This window comes from Oncorhynchus nerka, linkage group LG21 (assembly GCF_034236695.1).
Source record: "Oncorhynchus nerka isolate Pitt River linkage group LG21, Oner_Uvic_2.0, whole genome shotgun sequence".
Classification (NCBI taxonomy): domain Eukaryota; kingdom Metazoa; phylum Chordata; class Actinopteri; order Salmoniformes; family Salmonidae; genus Oncorhynchus; species Oncorhynchus nerka.
This window is the reverse complement of record NC_088416.1, coordinates 2,307,330-2,329,199: the sequence shown is the minus strand read 5'-3', so window position 1 is coordinate 2,329,199 and position 21,870 is coordinate 2,307,330. Positions and strand designations below refer to the sequence as shown.

General features: G+C 43.5%; 1 protein-coding gene across 1 annotated transcript; it reads left to right on the top strand.

Moving 5' to 3' along the window:
• The first annotated feature begins 123 nt into the window (after positions 1-123).
• LOC115103675 (WW domain binding protein 1-like) lies at positions 124-20,768 on the top strand. Its single transcript, XM_029624524.2, has 4 exons — positions 124-342; positions 13,733-13,835; positions 15,972-16,133; positions 17,287-20,768. Exons 1-4 carry the CDS (start codon positions 256-258, stop codon positions 18,201-18,203), a joined length of 1,269 nt encoding a protein of 422 aa, XP_029480384.2. The 5' UTR covers positions 124-255; the 3' UTR covers positions 18,204-20,768.
• The last annotated feature ends 1,102 nt before the right edge of the window (positions 20,769-21,870 follow it).

Sequence of the window (21,870 nt, the reverse complement as noted above, 5' to 3'; positions counted from 1 at the left end):
ATGGCTGATCTTTGGACGATCACAAGAAGGTTCAAACCATTCTAGTATTCAAGTTCCACGCTCGGTGTACCCCGGGCCAGATTAATCGAATTTGCCTCCTTGAAATATCAAATTACGCTGTAGCATGGAGCCAGCGCATGCGTGGTCTTTCAGTGCGTCTGGTAGAGCCGTAAACTAGTTTGACATTTCGCTAAGATTAGTGAAGTGAACAACAAACGTCTACGCTTATGTTTTTACACGAGTCCGGTCGGAGGAATGAACGAGATTTTAGGCGTGGGTCTTAAAATGGGATTGTTTTTGCACGTTGTCGCTGTCAGCCCCTCCGAAGCGACATTAGACGAGGTAAGATTTGGACTCAAGTCTGCCAGGATTTGTTTTTGGTTCGGGTCGTGCATGTTTATTTGGGTAGCTAGTAATGTTGCAAATACGGCTAGCTACTTTGTTAGGTAGCTAGTTATTAATTTGACCAGCTGTTTTCCTACAAGTTTGCTGGCTAACTTATCGGTTGGGTATAACTTCTAAATTCGACCGCTGTAGCTAGCTTTAGCTATCTTGCTAGCTAGTTAGTTGTTCAGTCAGCTATTTAGTTGGCATCACAGGCACTTAGCCATATTGCTAGCTAGCGTTGACGGAACTCGACAAAGTGTGTGCTGCTTTAGTAACTAACGTTAGCTACATGGCTACTGTTAGTCACTAACCTTAACCTTAAGTGTTAAGCAAACTTCTCTAGCCGCACCCATTGACAGCTGTCTAATTAAATGGTTGACAGTTATCAAATATCTCGCCACGTACAGCATTATCATCCTACTAGCCAACAAGTCAGTAGCTGTCTATTTAAAAACAATATTTACTTGATGTTTTGATTATATATTTGCATTGAAACTGCATGTGTAAGTGCTATTTTATAAACGGGTTGGCTGTTGTAACGAAAATGATGCGCGTGCATCAATGTGACCGGAATCTGCGTTATGATTCTGAACAGCCAGTTTAGTAACAATGAGGGGATTCGGTTCATCTGGCACGGATAGGCGTGTTTTGCATAATGTGTAAATTGATTGTATTGGTTTTAGAACCAACCAAGCCTCCCGGGCATGAGCCAGATGCTCCAGTCAAAGCTCACTGTGAAGTCGGCTCCAATAAACGGTGTAATGGTGAGATTGCTTTTTAACATGCGAAAGTGTTCGCTTTTGATACAAATATATGTATCTGACTTCCCAATGAAAACTAGTTTTAAAGTTGAAACATGTATTTTCTGGAAAATAGGTGTATGTTTCTGGACGATTCACCATGACCGAACATCGCAGATTACTATTCCATTTGAGAAAGGAGCTCTTCCCTCACCGTTTGCACCTCACGTCACCGGCCATAGACTGGTGCCCCGCTCAGCATAATCGAATTTACCCAATCACAAGAAGCCGCAATTAAGGGAATCGCGGATGTCTCGTTTCAGCCAGTGTTATCTTGTTCTTTACATCGTGTCTTGTTTTGACTGATTTCATGTCAATGCTAATATGTACAAAAAATATGCTTGCTATCTAACTAACAACTGTAACGATGTATTTGAGACAAGTGCTCACTGTGCTGCGCCAGCTATTTTACCACTCTGCAGAGCTGCCTCCAGAACAAGATTCATATCGAAAAACGTCAAATCACGACGTCAGTGATTTTCAGGTCAGAAAGTCGGAGCTCTAGAAAGATGCCAAGTTGGATGACCATTCAAAAAGTTTTTTCTCAATTGGACCTCTTTTTTTATTTTATTTTTTTAGTTCCCATTCCTCTTGTTGAAGTTGGACCTTTTAGAGTTCCCAGTTGTTTTGAACCTGGCTTAATTTCAGTCCATGTCCTGACACACAAAGTCCCCCCTCATATACAAGAGCATTTTATCATTAGATAAAAGGTTCAGATAATTATTAATAGTAAAGTTATTTAAGTTGTGGCCCATTCTATACAAAGAAATTGACATAGAAGCCAATCACAGCACTCCTTTTGGGAAATTCTCACAACTGGCATTCGACCCTAAAATATTAAATATTCATGTTTATATTTTTCAATATTGATATAATGTGCATTTTTTAAAATTAAAGTACAACTCCTATTACAGAGCAGGCAGTAAACATTGACACCAATTTTTCCTTGGAAGTGCAGAATAAACATTATGGAGTCTTAAAGAAGGCCTGGGTAATGCCAAAATGTCACATGTTCCAACTGCAATTCATTATTTTTCAATGATGCTTTAATATAAAAATGTAATGATGGTGATGGTACAAAATATGAATAACACCTTCCTAATATTGAGTTGCGCACCCTCCCCCTCCTTTTCCCTCAGAACAGCCTCAGTTCGTAAGGGCATGGACTCAAAAGCGTTCCACAGGGATGCTGGCCCATGTTGACTCCAATACTTCCCACAGTTGTCAGGTTGGCTGGATGTCCTTCTTGATACACACAGGAAACTGTTGAGTGAGAAAAAAAAATGCAGCAGTGTTGCAGTTCTTGACACAAACCAGTGCGCCTGACACCTACTACCACACCCCGTTCAAAGGCATTTAAACCTTTTGTCTTGCCCGTTCACCCTCTGACTGGCACACATACACAGTCCATGTCTCAAATGTCTCCAGGCTTAAAAGTCCTTCAACCCATCTCCTCCCATGTCTATCTACACTGATTTTAAGTGGATTTATTAACAAGTGGTATCAATAAGTGATCATAGCTTTCACCTGGTCAGTCGGTCATGGAAAGTGTTCTTAATGTTTTGTATAGTCAACAATCCTTCCTCTAAAGGACCCTTCTATGGATAACATTTTGTGAAAATCCAAAAAATGATGGTCCTGTTTTGTGAGGAATCACCCACAAGTCTACATTTTATTTAACAATGTTTTTCTTTATTTCTAGGAAGGGGGCTACAGCCCCTCACAGATATCTGAACATTCTCCCTGTTTGCTGCCTCATCATTGAGACTTTCATTTTGTATCTGGTATCTTGCCTTAGTTCTGGGTGACTGAATATGGTCACCAGTTGCTGAGTGTAGGAGCCAAGGTCAATCCCAATGTCTTGTTTAACCTCTGGATTTGTCAAGTTCTGTTTGAGAGAAATATTGAGTGACACAATACATGGATTGCATTGTCCTACTTGGTTTTGGCCTAGGCCTACATCAGTCACCGTCATTTGTCAAACTCCCAAACTGACCAGGTATCAACCCCAGGTTGTCCGTACATTGCATTTCAAGACTGCCTTAGCCCCCTGTGCTACAGCTTAGACGTGTAGCCTAATGTCTGTCTGCAAAGACAAGACTTCAGATCTCTTGCAAGGTGGTTACTCTTCACGTGGGAGTATTGTTGGTGAAACATTAACCACAATAGGTTAGTTCCCTGAGCACGCCCTCTTTTCCCTTTGAAAAGTAGAGCTGAATGTGTGTGTGTGGTGGTCGAGAATGTTGTTTTTGTTGTCACCGCTTGTTCTGTTCAGCACTAACTGTCCTACCTTGAACTTTCTTCAGAACATATCTCTTCTACAACACTGTTGCTGTATAGTCCCCTTGCCAGTCAGCTCTGTGTCAGTATTGAATCTGCAAAATAGGAAGTGAACTATGCCAGGGTTCTACACTAACTTTTTCCAGCTACCACCTTTTTCAGTTGGTGGCACCAACACACGATTTAGTCACACCAAACTTTTAATAAAGATAATGGACAATGACCTGGCCGGTGTCCCGTAATGACTGCATTCTGTACAGAACCAGGCTAAAAATGACTAGTCATCTTTTAAATTAGTATGCCCTTGTTCTTTGATGTAGATTGATTTACTGTAACAGCAAAGAAAAGAGACTTTAAAATAAAATGCTAAATGTATTTATTGCAGATTTCAAAGTGGCATGTGTTCTGTGAAATCATCTAGAGGGCAGAATTTGGAAAAGCGATACTTGATACTGTACCAAAACGATATCGCGGCAAAAAAAATACAGTTGATGTTCAAAATCCACAACAATTCTTAAAACATATTTGCAGACCATTGTTGAGAGAATTTGTGAAATTTAGATTTTTGTGTAGTTACCCTTTTATTCAGGTGCTTACCAGCCAGACAGTTGTTTGGCTAGCTGTGTTTCTGCAGCGCACTTGTGATGTTGTTTTCAAAACAAATGGCCACTGGATTGATGCAAATAATCATGATTCTGCCAAGAAGGCATAGGCTACTTTGTAGTTCGCTTTTATTTGTCTTTCCATCTACCTGAACACAGTAAGAGCATCATTAACGGCTCCATAAAGCGGTAGACATATAGGTCCTACACGTACCACACACAGCAGAGCTCGACATTCAGGTAAATTTGCCAGTGGCACACTGGGCCAATGCCAACTTAAAGCTACTGACCCGAATTAGAGAAATACCGACACGGGTCAAGATCTGACAGGAAATCGAATGAAGTGCATAATTTCAATAGCAGCTGATTTTATAATTCATTTGCGACCTGAGCAAGTAGCCTTTACAGGATTCATACAGACAAAATTCAAGGACTTTTCCCAAGCATTAAAGCTTCAATTTGTAACTTTTTGGACGACCAGACCAAATTCGCATAGAAATATGAGTTAAATATCCCTCATTGAAAGCAAGTCTAAGAAGCGGTAGATCGGTTCTATGAGCGCTATTTCTTTGCTTCCAGTCTTAAGTTTTGTTCTTGCGTCTTTTACTTTCAGTTTTGTACACCAGCTTGAAACAGCTGAAAATACAATATTTTTGGTTATGGAAAATATTTCTCACAATGGTTTAGATTGTACAATGATTCTCTACGCTATACTTGTCACAAACTGAATTTAGGTGTACTATTAGAATTTTAGCGACCAGGACATGCCAGAGTGATTCCTACATAGTGCATCTTTAAATAAGAAATGTGAAGGACCTACATTTGATATTTCATTGTTGTAGTAGCATATAAAAAAAACTCTGTCATAGTGTGTATTACCACTTTTTAAGAATAATACATTTATTTAAAGGCCTTATGCATTGACATTTGGATTATTTTGACCTTCTAAAATATGTCAAAATAATGTGGGGTTTGCCTGACTAAATAGTCATGTTCCCAACGCGCACACACTGAAGTCTGGCTTAAACCAACTACCATAACTTCAATGACTTTTCAAGGACCAAAGAGCATAGACGTAGGGCCCTTCCAACCCTAATCTAGTGCATTTGATTGGAATAATTAGCTGGTTGGTTAACTGAATCCGGTCAGTTACCTGGAATTGGAGCGAAAACATACAGGAGGGTAGTTCTCCAGGAACAGGGTTGGAGTGAAAACCTATAGGAGAGTAGCTCTCCAGGTACAGGGTTGGAGTGAAAACCTATAGGAGAGTAGCTCTCCAGGTACAGGGTTGGAGTGAAAACCTATAGGAGAGTAGCTCTCCAGGTACAGGGTTGGAGTGAAAACCTATATGAGAGTAGTTCTCCAGGTACAGGGTTGGAGTGAAAACCTACTCCAGGTACAGGGTTGGAGTGAAAACCTAGAGTAGAGAGTAGTTCTCCAGGTACAGGGTTGGAGTGAAAACCTATAGGAGAGTAGTTCTCCAGGTACAGGGTTGGAGTGAAAACCTATAGGAGAGTAGTTCTCCAGGTACAGGGTTGGAGTGAAAACCTATAGGAGAGTAGTTCTCCAGGTACAGGGTTGGAGTGAAAACTTATAGGAGAGTAGTTCTCCAGGTACAGGGTTGGAGTGAAAACCTATAGGAGAGTAGCTCTCCAGGTACAGGGTTGGAGAGCCTTGCTCTAGAGGAAATGTCTGGTTTTACAAGGCAGACTATTCCATGGTTTTTATTTATTTTATTTCACCTTTATTTAACCAGGTAAGCAAGTTGAGAACAAGTTCTCATTTACAATTGCGACCTGGCCAAGATAAAGCAAAGCAGTTCGACACATACAACGACACAGAGTTACACATGGAGTAAAACAAACATACAGTCAATAATACAGTAAAAAAAACAAGTCTATATACAATGTGAGCAAATTAGATGAGAAGGGAGGTAAAGGCAAAAAAGGCCATGGTGGCAAAGTAAATACAATATAGCAAGTAAAACACTGGAATGGTAGTTTTGCAATGGAAGAATGTGCAAAGTAGAAATAAAAATAATGGGGTGCAAAGGAGCAAAAATAAATAAATAAATTAAATACAGTTGGGAAAGAGGTAGTTGTTTGGGCTAAATTATAGGTGGGCTATGTACAGGTGCAGTAATCTGTAAGATGCTCTGACAGTTGGTGCTTAAAGCTAGTGAGGGAGATAAGTGTTTCCAATTTAAGAGATTTTTGTAGTTCGTTCCAGTCATTGGCAGCAGAGAACTGGAAGGAGAGGCGGCCAAAGAAAGAATTGGTTTTGGGGGTGACTAGAGAGATATACCTGCTGGAGCGTGTGCTACAGGTGGGAGATGCTATGGTGACCAGCGAGCTGAGATAAGGGGGACTTTACCTAGCAGGGTCTTGTAGATGACATGGAGCCAGTGGGTTTGGCGACGAGTATGAAGCGAGGGCCAGCCAACGAGAGCGTACAGGTCGCAATGGTGGGTAGTATATGGGGCTTTGGTGACAAAACGGATTGCACTGTGATAGACTGCATCCAATTTGTTGAGTAGGGTATTGGAGGCTATTTTGTAAATGACATCGCCAAAGTCGAGGATTGGTAGGATGGTCAATTTTACAAGGGTATGTTTGGCAGCATGAGTGAAGGATGCTTTGTTGCGAAATAGGAAGCCAATTCTAGATTTAACTTTGGATTGGAGATGTTTGATATGGGTCTGGAAGGAGAGTTTACAGTCTAACCAGACACCTAAGTATTTGTAGTTGTCCACGTATTCTAAGTCAGAGCCGTCCAGAGTAGTGATGTTGGACAGGCGGGTAGGTGCAGGTAGCGATCGGTTGAAGAGCATGCATTTAGTTTTACTTGTATTTAAGAGCAATTGGAGGCCACGGAAGGAGAGTTGTATGGCATTGAAGCTTGCCTGGAGGGTTGTTAACACAGTGTCCAAAGAAGGGCTGGAAGTATACAGAATGGTGTCGTCTGCGTAGAGGTGGATCAGAGACTCACCAGCAGCAAGAGCGACCTCATTGATGTATACAGAGAAGAGAGTCGGTCCAAGAATTGAACCCTGTGGCACCCCCATAGAGACTGCCAGAGGTCCGGACAGCAGACCCTCCGATTTGACACACTGAACTCTATCAGAGAAGTAGTTGGTGAACCAGGCGAGGCAATCATTTGAGAAACCAAGGCTGTCGAGTCTGCCGATGAGGATGCGGTGGTTGACAGAGTCGAAAGCCTTGGCCAGATCAATGAATACGGCTGCACAGTAATGTTTCTTATCGATGGCGGTGGTCGGTCGATGGTGACTGAATTGCACATTGCAAATATTCAACCAAGACTTTTAACTTTTTAAATGCCTGGTTTGCATACCCATTCTTGCCTTAGCATTTACTGGTAGATATGCTAACTTGGAACATCTTTCCTACCCCTACCGCTGTCGGTCTTGGCTCCACGCAACGACCAGCAATTTGAGCTCCGCAAGCTCTCTGCCCGACAGAGTATCTATGGGCTATATGAGTGTGGTGAATAATCAACATATCGAACAAACAGCTTCGTAAATCCACCTTTTATTTTTTATATAGATCAATTATATAGCCTAGATTTAAAATAGCATTATAAAAAAAATAATCACTGGCCCAATCAAGCCACCGACGAGGGCTTCCTAAACCTCCCCTGTATGTCAAGCCCTTACACACAGACTGGGGCATTCCTGTGCCATTGTTGCCTTATCAGAAAGTTGTTCTATTTTTGGTCAATTGCACATTACAGTTTGAATAAATCATGATAATAATAAGAAAGCTGATAGTGAACCTAATACTAACGTTACCAGGTAATAAAACATCTCCAATTGTTTTTGTCGCAGTAGCGAACCCTGTATGCAGTCCAAAACAATGCTATGCTGGTTGAGACTTCTTTGCCTGTCATGTAGCTTACGTGAGCAATCCATGCTTCTATTGCAGGCCTAAGAAAGATGCGCTTGGATTTTCTTTTTCATTCAAGACATTTTGTCATTTTTTTAGCGATGGGCCTACTAAGAATTTGAAACTAACATGCTTCTTTGCATGAAAAAGTAGAGATCCTCCATAAATAATTTAGCTTCGACACTAGTATACAGCATCAATAGTCTGTCAGTATGGCAGGTTTGTGCGTATTCATGCCAGATCAAATGCTATATCATATGCACACGGTCAAGAATCCACTTAGTTACTTTTTAGCAGCTGTCAAAGAAAATAAATGTTCTGATAGTCGAGCAGTGACACCGGACTGTTCTTGTATGTCTGGTTGTTTCAGCAGCTTCTCATTGTGGTCGATTTTAAGTTGAATTAATCTCTATTATGCCTGTAGGCTCTGGCAGAGTTAGTAACACAATCCACCCATCCCTAATCCCCTACTGTAGTACGAGAAGGGATGGTTGTTCCATTCCTGCAGCAGCCTATTGTCGAAGGCTGAGAGACTGAGGAATGTTGTCTGTCGAGATTCTTTGTTGGGTCAATGTCTCAATGTCTTGCCTGATACGTCTCCTAGGCGATAGCAAATTCAGACGCCCCAAAAAACTTAACTCTTCATCTCTTAACCTAGGCTTTTTCATCTCTTAACCTAGGCTTTTTCATCTCTTAACCTAGGCTTTTTCATCTCTTAACCTAGGCTTTTTCATCTCTTAACCTAGGCTTAGGCAATTTGTTGTCCAAATAGTATGGATTTGCCTTTAGTTTTTGTTTCTAGGCCTAGCCTATCGTGCTAACTGGACTGGATCCAACATCCTAGCACAAATACAACAACAAGTAACAAAAACATCACGTCATACAGTATAGGTCATAGGCCTAAGGGTTATATCTTTGCACTTCGGTTCTCGACAACAGCCCCGAGGCTGGGAGCCAGGGAGTTCTTGAGCTCCTCTAAAGCCAAAGGTCTCTGACCCGAGACTGTTGTGTAATCTCCTCAGTGCAAGTTATTTCAGAACTGGAAATGCCTCCAAACCAAACAGTAGCCTAGTTTCTCTTTTTTTTGTGATGGGTTTATGCCATGTCATACAATGTAGTTGTATGGTGTAAACTATTTGTGGGAGGCTGTTAAAAAGATACACTGCAGAAAGGCTTGCCTAGTGGGAACGCATAGTGTGTGTGCGTGAAGTTGATCTGTGGCTGGGCTTCACTATTCCTGTGTTATAACTGTCCTCACTCGGACACACAAACTCCGCATGCCGTTTTGAATACCGAGGGTGCTCCACTCTTCATTACCATGCAGTCCTCTACTCTGGCTGGCAGCTCACACTCCACTGCCGCTTGGACATTTCCTCAGAGCAATCCTTGTCCCCTATTTTGCTTGGGGTGTGTGTGTGTGTGTGTGTGTGTGTGTGTGTGTGTGTGCGCTCTTTCACTTTTTTCATCTGTGGACTGGAAGGATAACGACCCTTGAGTTGAAAGGACTTGCGCGTTCCTTGGGATTTAGGAACTTTGCACAGCTATGCCTCTCCAGCTGGAAAGGAAACTGGTATAGAAAACCTTGGCTAACATTTCTCCTCAGGATTTAATCCATAATCTAATCTTGTAGATAATGTGTAGCCTGGTAGGGGTTGCCTGATAAATCAATATACATTCTGAAGCACTTTTTGATGAGGCTTCCTTGGCTGTCTTCCTTGTCTGGTTTCTGTTTTTTAGTCAATTCTTTATCAACAGCTATTCCTGCTGTCCCCTTGGAACGTAGAAACTGATTGATTGAAGGATAACGTGTGTATTGACACTGATTTTAAGTGTCTTTGATCTATCAGGTTTAAAGCTTTTGATGTAGGCTAAAAGGCCAGTTCCTGTTTGACTGGAGGCACATTTAGGCCGTCATCTACGCAAACACAAGATGCTTGTGTCTGTACATTGTGTTTCTCTTGATTAGACGAACTTGGTGTGTTTGTTCCAGGGTGGGCCACATCTGTCTATAATCCAAGTAATGAGTGATAAGTGATGAGGAAATCTGAGCCGTGGACATTCTAGCAGCTTAGCACCCATGTATAAGAGGGACGATTGAGAGGTTCAATACTACCACTTATGTCTGGACCTAGTTCTTCCAGACCCTATAGGCTACATTGAACACGAGTAATCAGTTATTGATCTATTTTTATGTATTTCATTTTTTAAATTGAAGACTTTTCTTCTTTTTTTTATTCTGGCCAGGTACAGTATCTGTGAGTGCTGATAAAGTGACCTAGCCTAAACCCTAGAGGGCAACATGCAAATATGAGTGATCACTAGCCTATCAACTGTCTGAACGTCTTGATATAGTCTATAGGCTATACTAACTAGTTGTTAATCAGTTGTTTGATGAATACATGTATTTGTTATTCAGGTCCCATACAGTTACAGTATCTGTGAGAGTGTAGTACTCAGGTGACCTAGGTCTAATCGCCAGAGCAATTTCTGTAGAGATAGCTCAACTGCTGTATGTTGTGATCTTATAGTTGATGTTTCAGTCAATGCTCCATAATGCTATCATGAGTTGAAGGTGCTACACACAGGATTTATTTTTGCATTGTAATTTCAGAAGATGTCCGTCATATATACATGCATGCAGTAATAGTAGAATGATAGTGTTCCACAGTATTACTTACCCGCCAGTGTTGTGATTAGCTGTGATATTCACCCCATTGATTTCTCCCGCGGAGCGACATGGATTGTCAATATAGGAAAGCTGTTTTGACTTTGTGGCTGTATTATTTGGTGGAAATGGAGTCAAGTGGCCAATGTAGAAATCACTATTTTCCTGGATGCTAAAATTCTACACTGTTCGCTCTATTTCAGTTTGTGAGAAAACAAGCACTGAAAGTGTAGGGAATCATTGTACAATCTAAATATCTTTGAAATATATTTTCAACAACATATACACTGAAGAAAAAATATGAACACGACATGTAAAGTGTTAATCCCGTGTTTCATGAGTTTAAATAAAAGATCGCAGAAATGTTCCATATGCACAGAAAGCTTATTTCTCTAACATTTTGTGCACACATTTGTTTCCATCCCCGTTAGTGAGCATTTCTCATTTTAATAAGATAATCCATCCACCTGACAGGTGTGGCATATCAAGAAGCTGATTAAACAGCATGTCCACCAGAGCTGTTGCCAGATAATTTAATGTTAATTTACATTTACATTTAAGTCATTTAGCAGACGCTCTTATCCAGAGCGACTTACAAATTGGTGCGTTCACCTTAAGACATTCAGTGGAACAGCCACTTTACAATAGTGCATCTAAATCTTTTAAGGGGGTGAGAAGGATTACTTTATCCTATCCTAGGTATTCCTGAAAGAGGTGGGGTTTCAGGTGTCTCCGGAAGGTGGTGATTGACTCCGCTGTCCTGGCGTCGTGAGGGAGTTTGTTCCACCATTGGGGGGCCAGAGCAGCGAACAGTTTTGACTGGGCTGCGCGGGAACTGTACTTCCTCAGTGGTAGGGAGGCGAGCAGGCCAGAGGTGGATGAACGCAGTGCCCTTGTTTGGGTGTAAGGCCTGATCAGAGCCTGGAGGTACTGAGGTGCCGTTCCCTCACAGCTCCGTAGGCAAGCACCATGGTCTTGTAGCGGATGCGAGCTTCAACTGGAAGCCAGTGGAGAGAGCGGAGGAGCGGGGTGACGTGAGAGAACTTGGGAAGGTTGAACACCAGACGGGCTGCGGCGTTCTGGATGAGTTGTAGGGGTTTAATGGCACAGGCAGGGAGCCCAGCCAACAGCGAGTTGCAGTAATCCAGACGGGAGATGACAAGTGCCTGGATTAGGACCTGCGCTGCTTCCTGTGTGAGGCAGGGTCGTACTCTGCGGATGTTGTAGAGCATGAACCTACAAGAACGGGCCACCGCCTTGATGTTAGTTGAGAACGACAGGGTGTTGTCCAGGATCACGCCAAGGTTCTTATCGCTCTGGGAGGAGGCCACAATGGAGTTGTCAACCGTGATGGCGAGATCATGGAACGGGCAGTCCTTCCCCGGGAGGAAGAGCAGCTCCGTCTTGCCGAGGTTCAGCTTGAGGTGGTGATCCGTCATCCACACTGATATGTCTGCCAGACATGCAGAGATGCGATTCGCCACCTGGTCATCAGAAGGGGGAAAGGAGAAGATTAATTGTGTGTCGTCTGCATAGCAATGATAGGAGAGACCATGTGAGGTTATGACAGAGCCAAGTGACTTGGTGTATAGCGAGAATAGGAGAGGGCCTAGAACAGAGCCCTGGGGGACGCCAGTGGTGAGAGCGCGTGGTGAGGAGACAGATTCTCGCCACGCCACCTGGTAGGAGCGACCTGTCAGGTAGGACGCAATCCAAGCGTGGGCCGCGCCGGAGATGCCCAACTCGGAGAGGGTGGAGAGGAGGATCTGATGGTTCACAGTATCGAAGGCAGCCGATAGGTCTAGAAGGATGAGAGCAGAGGAGAGAGAGTTAGCTTTAGCAGTGCGGAGGGCCTCCGTGATTTTCTCTACCATAAGCCGCCTCCAACGTTGTTTTAGAGAATTTGTCAATATGTCCAACTAGCCTCACAACTGCAGATTACTTGTATAGTGTTAAGTGGGCAAATGGTTTTCTGATGTCAGTGTTGTGAACAGAGTTCCCCATGGTGGGGTTATGGTATGGGCAGGCATAAGCGACGGACAACGAACACTTGCATTTCATCAATGGCAATTTAATTGCACAGAGATACCGTGACGATCCTGAGGCCCATTGCCATTCATCTGCTGCCATCACCACATGTTTCAGCATGATAATGCACAGCCAAAAGTCGCAAGGATCTGTACACAATTCTTGGAAACTGAAAATGTCATAGTTCTTCCATGGCCTGCATATTCATCAAACATGTCACCCATTGAGCATGTTTGGGATGCTCTGGATCAATGTGTACGACAGCTTGTTCCAGTTCCTGCCAATATGCATCAACGTCGCACAGCCATTGAAGAAGAGTGGGACAACATTCCACGGGCCACAATCAACAGCCTGGTCAACTCTATGTGAAGGAGATGTCGAACTGCGTGAGGCAAATGGTGGTCACACTGCAGATACTGACTTTTTTTAATCCAGTCCGTACATCTTTTTTGTTATGTGACCAACCGATGCATATATGTATTCCCAGTCATGTGAAATCCATAGATTAGTGCCTAATTAATTTTATTTGAATTGACTGATTTCCTTATGAACTGTAACTCAGTAAAATCTTTGACGTTTTTTGCATGTTGCGATAAAACATTTATTTTTTAAATAATAATATATATATATATATATATATTTTTTTTTTTGTTCAGTATAGTTTTTCCAGCTGTTTGAAGCTGGTGGACCAAAAGTGAAAGTAAGGCTTGAGCACGAGTCTCTGCCATGTTTCAGGAAAAGGGGATGATGAGGGGCAGATTTGCTTTGAATGCAGCCTAGTGATGTTGCAATACACCTAGCTTCCACATAGGGAAGAAATTCTGAGAAATTCTAGGGGTTTCACCTTTTATCAAGAGGGTGATGACTAACAAAAATGAACATTAGTATTTGAGTGGCGGGTGCTGGGTCATATTCACTAGACAACAGACGGAAGAACACAGACTGACACGGCAACAGACTACCTGGGCTTGTCCGATATGAAACGCTTATTTCCGTTGTCTATTGCAAAGGTTTGTGGATATGCGGTTTTACACTCCTGTTATTGACTTGTCTCTTCTTGTCTTCCAGAGCCTACTGCACTGTGAGGGGCTGAACAACCAGAGCTACGTCTGCGAATCAGGACACTGCTGTGGGGAGTCACAGTGCTGCAGTTACTACTATGAACTCTGGTGTAAGGACTCTCTATCTCTCTCTCTATGCTATCACCCACACACATGTTCTTTTCTCTCTTTGCTCTCTCTACCTTTCACTCTCATTCTCCCGCTCTGAAATGCATTTGCATGTTAGTCATATATCAGTGTCCCCTCACATTCACCTGTACACGTGTACAGTGGTGGAGAAAGTACCCAATTGTCATACTTGAGTAAAAGTAAAGATGCCTTCATAGAAAATTAAGTAAAAGTGAAGTCACCCAGTAAAATACTACTTGAGTCAAAGTATTTGGTTTTAAATATACTTGAGTATCAAAAGAAAGTATAAATCATTTCACATTCCTTAAATTAAGAAAACAAGATGGCAAAATTGTCTTGATTTTTTTTACATTTATGGTTAACCAGTGGCACACTAACACTCAGACATTATTTAAATATGAAGCATTTGTGTTTAGTGAGTCGGCCAGATCAGAGGCAGTATGGGATGTTCTTTTGATAAGTGTGTGAAATTGACCATTTTCCTGTCCTGCTAAGCATTCAAGTACTGTCAGGGAAAATGTATGGAAAAAATATATATTTTCTTTAGCAATGTAGTGGAGTAAAAATATAAAAAGTAAAGTACAGATACTTTAAAGTACTACTTAAGTAGTTTTTGGGGTATTTATACTTAAGTACTTTACATCACTGCACGTGAACATGCATGTACTGAACATACAGTACATGTTCTGAATGCACACCCTACATTTTTCAAAAAGACAAGTCAGTTCTAACACTCATTTAAAGCGTATTTACTGTACTAGGACCTTCCTCCCTCATCCCAGGAGTTAGGTCCTCTGTATATCACTTCCTTCTCCTCCCTCATCCCAGGAGTTAGGTCCTCTGTATATCACTTCCTCCTCCCCCATCCCAGGAGTTAGGTCCTCTGCATATCACTTCCCTCCTCCTCCTCAATCCCAGGAGTTAGGTCCTCTGTATATCACTTCTTCCTCCTCCATCCCAGGAGTTAGGTCCTCTGTATATCACTTCCTCTTCCCCCATCCCAGGAGTTAGGTCCTCTGCATATCACTTCCCTCCTCCTCCCCCATCCCAGGAGGTAGGTCCTCTGTATATCACTTCTTCCTCCTCCTCCATCCCAGGAGTTAGGTCCTCTGTATATCACTTCTTCCTCCTCCTCCATCCCAGGAGGTAGGTCCTCTGTATATCACTTCTTCCTCCTCCCCATCCCAGGAGTTAGGTCCTCTGTATATCACTTCTTCCTCCTCCTCCATCCCAGGAGGTAGGTCCTCTGTATATCACTTATTCCTCCTCCTCCATCCCAGGAGATAGGTCCTCTGTATATCACTTCTTCCTCCTCCTCCATCCCAGGAGGTAGGTCCTCTGCATATCACTCCCTCTTCCCCCATCCCAGGAGTTAGGTCCTCTGCATATCACTTCCTCCTCCCCCATCCCAGGAGTTAGGTCCTCTGCATATCACTTCCTCCTCCCCATCCCAGGAGTTAGGTCCTCTGCATATCACTTCCTCCTCCCCCATCCCAGGAGTTAGGTCCTCTGCATATCACTTCCTCCTCCCCCATCCCAGGAGTTAGGTCCTCTGCATATCACTTCCTCCTCCCCCATCCCAGGAGTTAGGTCCTCTGCATATCACTTCCTCCTCCCCCATTCCAGGAGTTAGGTCCTCTGCATATCACTTCCTCCTCCCCCATCCCAGGAGTTAGGTCCTCTGCTTTTTGCCGTGATGAATGAGCTACAACATGAACTGTGAACTCCGATTGGAACGTAGAATACCAATCGACACCATGGTACACTGTTGGTAACTAAGTTCCAATGCAGTTACATCCTTGCTATGGAACAACGTTTAGAACAAACCTGGAGGGTAGTTGGCCAATATCTATGGCTTTGCCTCCACATTGTTACTGTGTAGTGGTGCACTATATCTCTCTATTACATTCACTAGCAATTTGTCACCACTGGCATTCACTGTACAGGCACTATTTTTACAGTAATGTACTGTAGCTCTCTGTTGCTTTCAAAAACAATATGTCACTCCTTCTGTTCAGCAGTACTTTTACAGTAGTTTCACCATAGAGACATGAATATCACGTATTAACATATGTCTATGTTTCACAGTCTTTCTGCTGTGTCTCTGTCTCCGGCAGGGTTCTGGCTGGTGTGGGTCATCATCTTCATCCTGAGCTGTTGCTGCGTGTGTCACCACCGGCGCACCAAGCACCGGCTGCAGCAGCAGCAGCGCCAGCACGAGATCAACCTCATCGCCTACCGCGAGGCGCACAACTACACCTCCCTTCCATTCTACTTCAGTAAGAGTCCCGCCTATCAGAGCTCCCCGTGTGGCACGGCGCGACACCCACAACACGAGAGAGCGCCGTGTTCTGTACACAGTGTCAGACTCGTGGTAGTCCGTCATTGATGTCGTTATCGTCATATTGCGTTGTTGCGCGGTGCGCTGCCCGTATTAACCATGGAATGGTGTGATACAGCTTAGGAGTACCTGCACAGATGCACAGCGTTATACTGGTAGTAGTCAACAACATGGCGTTGTTGCACGGTGCGCTGCCCATATTAACCATGGAATGGTGTGATACAGCTTAGGAGGACCTGCACAGATGCACAGCGTTATACTGGTAGTAGTCAACAACATGGCGTTGTTGCACGGTGCGCTGCCCATATTAACCATGGAATGGTGTGATACAGCTTAGGAAGACCTGCACAGATGCACAGTGTTATACTGGTAGTAGTCAACAACATGGCGTTGTTGCACGGTGCGCTGCCCATATTAACCATGGAATGGTGTGATACAGCTTAGGAGGACCTGCACAGATGCACAGTGTTATACTGGTAGTAGTCAACAACATGGCGTTGTTGCGCGGTGCGCTGCCCGTATTAACCATGGAATGGTGTGATACAGCTTAGGAGTACCTGCACAGATGCACAGCGTTATACTGGTAGTAGTCAACAACATGGCATTATTGCGCAATGCCCTTCTATTTCAGTCCTATCCTTACCGTGGCGCAATGAAACACGAGAGCACTACATTTTCATACATACTCAACTTCAGTCTCAGTAGTTCTCTCCTTCTGCCTTTCTGTCTGACTACATTACATTGTTATTCCCCAGTGCTGAAGCTTACTCAAACATTGCACCTTGGGTGAATTTGTGCTTTTCCCTCTCAGCTAGGGGGGATATTTCTCAATGGCAATTATTGCATCAAACTGAGAGTTTAGTCACTGCCTGGCAGCGCCACCTTGACTCAACTCCAGCCCTTTGTTTGAACTAGGAGTTGCGGTTTCGTTTTGGTATGGGATGAAACACAGCCCTGTTTCATGCCCCAGATTGCAGGAAACTTTGACCACCGGGTCTTGGTTCAATGCCAACGTTGCAACATGTTTTCCTTGCAATCATTTTCAGTTAATCCTAACTGTCTTTATGTGTCCCTCTCGTCTTCACTTCCAGGGTTTCTTCCAAATTCCCTCCTACCTGACTACGAGGAGGTGGTGAACCGCCCTCCCACCCCTCCCCCTCCCTACAGTGTCTTCCATACAGTCAGCCCCATGCCCACGGACCCACAGGACGGCCTGGGACTGGGACACTGCCCAACCATCCAGACCACTCCGGTCCCCCCAGTATCCAACACCCTCTGCTCCAGGCCGAGCCTGGAAGAGCCCCACCACATTGGGGCTCCCACCATTGGCAACAACAGACACAAGGCAGACAATAAGCCTCAGGAGCCCCAGGATGGTGGACCAGGGCTAGAGCCCCAGGATGGTGGACCAGGGCTAGGGCCCCAGGATGGTGGATTAGGGCTAGGGCCTCAGGATGGTGGCTTAGAGCTAGGGCCTCAGGATGGTGGACCAGGGCTAGGGCCCCAGGAGACCTCTACAGAGGAGCCTAGAGGCCCAGAGAAGAGTTGCAAGGAGCCTCTGTTACTCGGGGACCTAGGGGAGCCCGAGAGCGGTGCCCAGGAGGACAAAGATAATAGGGGGGCCCTTGGGCGGCGGCGCCGATTCACGGGTGACTCTGGTATCGAGGTATGCTTATGTGATCGTGGTGGTAGTACCAGTATTGGAAGCCAGGAGGGCAAGGAGCTGAGGGAGAAGGATAGCCTAATGGGGGTGGAGGTTGAGGAGCAGGAAGGAGGAGACTTCTGTGACGGGTGCGGTCACCCCGCTCTGGGAGTAGAAGAGGAGCAGGCCCTAGCCCTGGATGGACCCGATAGTAGGTCGGAGTGCAGGTCGGCGACAGGGTCCACCTCCCCGCCACCACCCGCTATGACGCAACCCACCCAGCCCCCGGTGTGCCTGCTCCTCCACACCATCAACGAGCTTGAGGGGCCCCCTCACCATGGCAACAGCACAGAACCCCAGGGCTGAGCTACGCTAAGCTAAAGCACATCTTCACCGAGGAGGGAGAGAGAACCAGGAGCGGGAGTCAAGACTTTAGTGTGTGTGTGTGTGTGTGTGTGACGAGTAGGAAGTTGTATTTTATCCCAGAGTCTGGACTTAAAAGCTTGATGTTGATACCTAAAGCCCATTTGGCATACTGTAATGGTGGCCTTAACTGCAATGTACAAGGAAACAGGAGGACAGGTTTGGCCTATCACCAACCTACCTACAGACTGCTAACAGCATAAATGTCCTCCTTTGTCTGCCTTTACCAAGAGGAGGCGAAAGGCGATCGTGTAAAGACTTTTGCAAGCTGGAGGAGAGTGATAGTCTGGTCAGTGGATGCTGACCTGACGTTTGGTGCGACTGCAGTATAGTGTAAGTACACACGGGTGCAACTCTAGCCTGGTCTCAGATCAGTTTGTGCTGCCCTGCCAACTCCTATGCTCAGTGTACCAAGCTAGTGAAAATCATCGCAGCTACTTCCTGTATCTGTTCACAGGAAGGAACATCCTGGACAAATGCACTGAAGCGGTACAGGAACATTGTCAAGCAGTGCAGTGTGGATCGTCATGGCGACGATGTGTGCTTATGTAATGTGATAGTCCCAGTCGGTATGAAATAGAACGTGGTGGCCCTGCCTGCCTGTGGGGAAAACAACCCATGGTTACTTTGGTTACCCCGTTGGCTCACAGCAAAAACTTCACCTTTTTCCAAAAGCTATTTTCTTGCCTGCTTGTTTTAGTCAATTACAAAAATACATTTAAGAAAAGTACAACGTGTGTAAAGATTACTATTCAACTTCGCCGGCTCCTGAGCGTTCTCACTACTTGTAATGTTGTAGGCGCTTGCCTCGTTTTCATGACGGCACTAAATGTTAACCGAGTGAGTGAGTGAGTGAGTGCGTGCGTGCGTGCTAGCTAGCACCAACTAGAACAGGACTCTCCAAGCCTGTTCCTGGAGAGCTATCCTCCTGTAGGTTTTCACTCCCAACCCCAGTTGTAACTAATCTGATTCGGTTTATAAACAGTTCATTTTTTAGAATCAGGTGTGCTAGATTAGGGTTGGAGTGAACCTACAGGACGGTAGCTCTCCAGGAGCAGGGTTGGAGAGCCCTGAACCAGAACATTAAACTAGCCAACACAAACGGACTAGCTATAAAGCTACAAGAAGTGAGTGGAGTTCTAAACTGACTGTACTCAACAAGATGCATGTCTTACCTGTGATAACATATTTTCCACACACGTAGCTAAAGTGTAGCCTACTTTGACACCGGGTCCCCACAATTTCTCACTCTTCCACACTGAATAGCCTGAAGGGCTCTTCTCGGCTGGCTCTATTTCCCTACGTGGGAGCATCGTGAACCGTAGGTCGAGATTTTTGACCTAGTTACATTTTGTATAACAAAAAGTGTACTACGAAGTTGGCTCTTTTACAGTCGCGGTCAATGGGGGAAAGAACGTTTGTTTTCCCACGTTGGTGGGCGTTGTTGAGGGCAATTAATTCTTATGACATGAATACTGACTCGGAGTAATACTGTACAGGAAGAGCCTGACACTAAACACTGTGTGAATGTTACTGTTCCACATAAGACCTTTAGCCTTATGTTTTTTACTCTCCTACAACCCTGTTGTCACAGGGACCCAAGTGCATTAACACATTTTGTGTGACACAATCATTTTATTTTGCACATAAATATATGTAACTCTAATAATGGAGACAAAGAAATGAATCAAACATAAAAAATCGAATCCTGTCTTTTTTTTCTCAGTTACTATTTGTTTTGTAAAGGATGGTTTTCTAATGTGTCGTTGAGATTAATTCTACATGGGTTAAAAACACAACGCTTACCACATACAGTATGGGCCTCTATCGGAGTCTAGGACGTGATTGGTTCTTCTTCTCAGAGATATTGATTACATTATTTTATTGTGCATCTCTGAGAAACTGTCATGTTTGCGAGAACCAAGCTATCATAAGTGCTTTATATAGGCCTATTATGCATTTTGTATAAACAAATAGAATATTCTATAATTGTGGTACAACAAAGGTCAACTATTCTGCATTTTGGGCGGATGTCTTTGTCAACTCGTAATGAAATTATAAAGCTTTTGATCGACATATTGGAAAATTGCGTATTATTATATCATACAACGCATTAATGAATCAAACTAGCTACTTTTAAATCTGTCATAGCAAAATGTCAGTCTACAATCATTCGTTTTTTAGTTAGTGAATGATTCATTTCTATTTTATTTTAATAAATAACTTACTATTGTTTTGCTGAGTATAGAATTGTTGTACTCTTGAAGCATTCAATCTCCTTCAATCAATCAAAAGAGTGTGAAGGTGAAGATACAGGGAACTCGATACACAGATTAAATGACCTATTGAATGAGGTGACAATATTGTAATAATGGACATCATGCCAAAGATATTATGCTGTTTCCACACGGGATGTAAGGTGGTTGTGCACATTTTCTGTCTTTTGTTCGTAAGCCATTTTATTACAGCAGCGAAATTGACACATGTTCAATAAATGAAAACCAGAAACTTTTTGTCATTTTGTGTTCTTTGTTTGTGTTCCACACGTGCTGAATTGATAAATGATTTGAAAGCTGCATTTGAATCAAATGGACAAAGCAAGGTGAGTTGAAAATCAGTGCTATGAGGAATACTACTATCTGTAACATGTATACTTTGCTCCATTAACCCTCCTGTTGTGTTCGTTTCATGTTAATTCATTCTGTGTTCCCGGTCCAAAATGACTGCCCCATTATAGCTGATTATAAATACATATATTATCACCTAATGTTGTGTTAGATCTTTTAATCAACTTAAGTTCTTGTGAACATGACCAGTTTTGAACTTCTATTTGCTATTGATGGCCTGTAGGCCTCATTGACCTGAGCTCATACAACTAGTTTTTGAGTAATAAAAAGCTTAATGAATGGATTATTTTGACTATAACAAATACTCAGATGAAACATATTGTGCTATTTATCACATCAAACTGGTGTTAGATTAGTTTCTGGATCACACCAGCCAAATCAAGAGACCCACGTATGCTTTGAAGTCTCTGGTCTACCTCCTTCCAGTTGTCTTTAAAAGCGCCCCCTCCTCCTCCAAGTTGGTCATGTTTATCACCATCGTTTCGATTGACTCTGTCAGGAACAGTTCAAAGCAGGATTTTATGTCATCAACCCAGGATATGGCATATCTTGTTGGCCCTGGGATCATCCTTATAACATTTTCAGCTGACAGCCGACATCTCCTCTCAGGTGGGGACAAATTCCCATTCTTTGACCGGATTGTAACAACAACCTCAGCAGGGCCCTCTTCCTCATCACTGGATTGTTCCACATCGGTTGTCTCTTGGTCTGGATCATATTCTGTGTCGTCTTCAACTTCTGACACTTCCTCCTCCTAATGCATCTTCACTGTCAGTTTCCTTGCCTCTCCTCCTCACCAAAGATATGATCAAGAGCCTCACATACAGTACATCGTTTGGTCATTGTGCTGCTACAGAATGAATTGTGATCAAGGCCTCAAAAAGCTTTATATGCCAGAGCTGAGAGAAAAGTTCTATATATTATTGAAACAATGTAGTGATTGTTTGTGAGAATGTCAACATGTGTAGCATGGGGGAACGATT

Excerpts from the sequence above, each read along its gene's own strand:
- LOC115103675 (XM_029624524.2), top strand. The coding sequence starts at position 256 with ATGAACGAGATTTTAGGCGTGGGTCTTAAAATGGGATTGTTTTTGCAC. Across the intron at positions 343-13,732 it reads CCGAAGCGACATTAGACGAG|AGCCTACTGCACTGTGAGGG; the intron begins GTAAGATTTGGA and ends CTTGTCTTCCAG. Across the intron at positions 13,836-15,971 it reads TTACTACTATGAACTCTGGT|GGTTCTGGCTGGTGTGGGTC; the intron begins GTAAGGACTCTC and ends TGTCTCCGGCAG.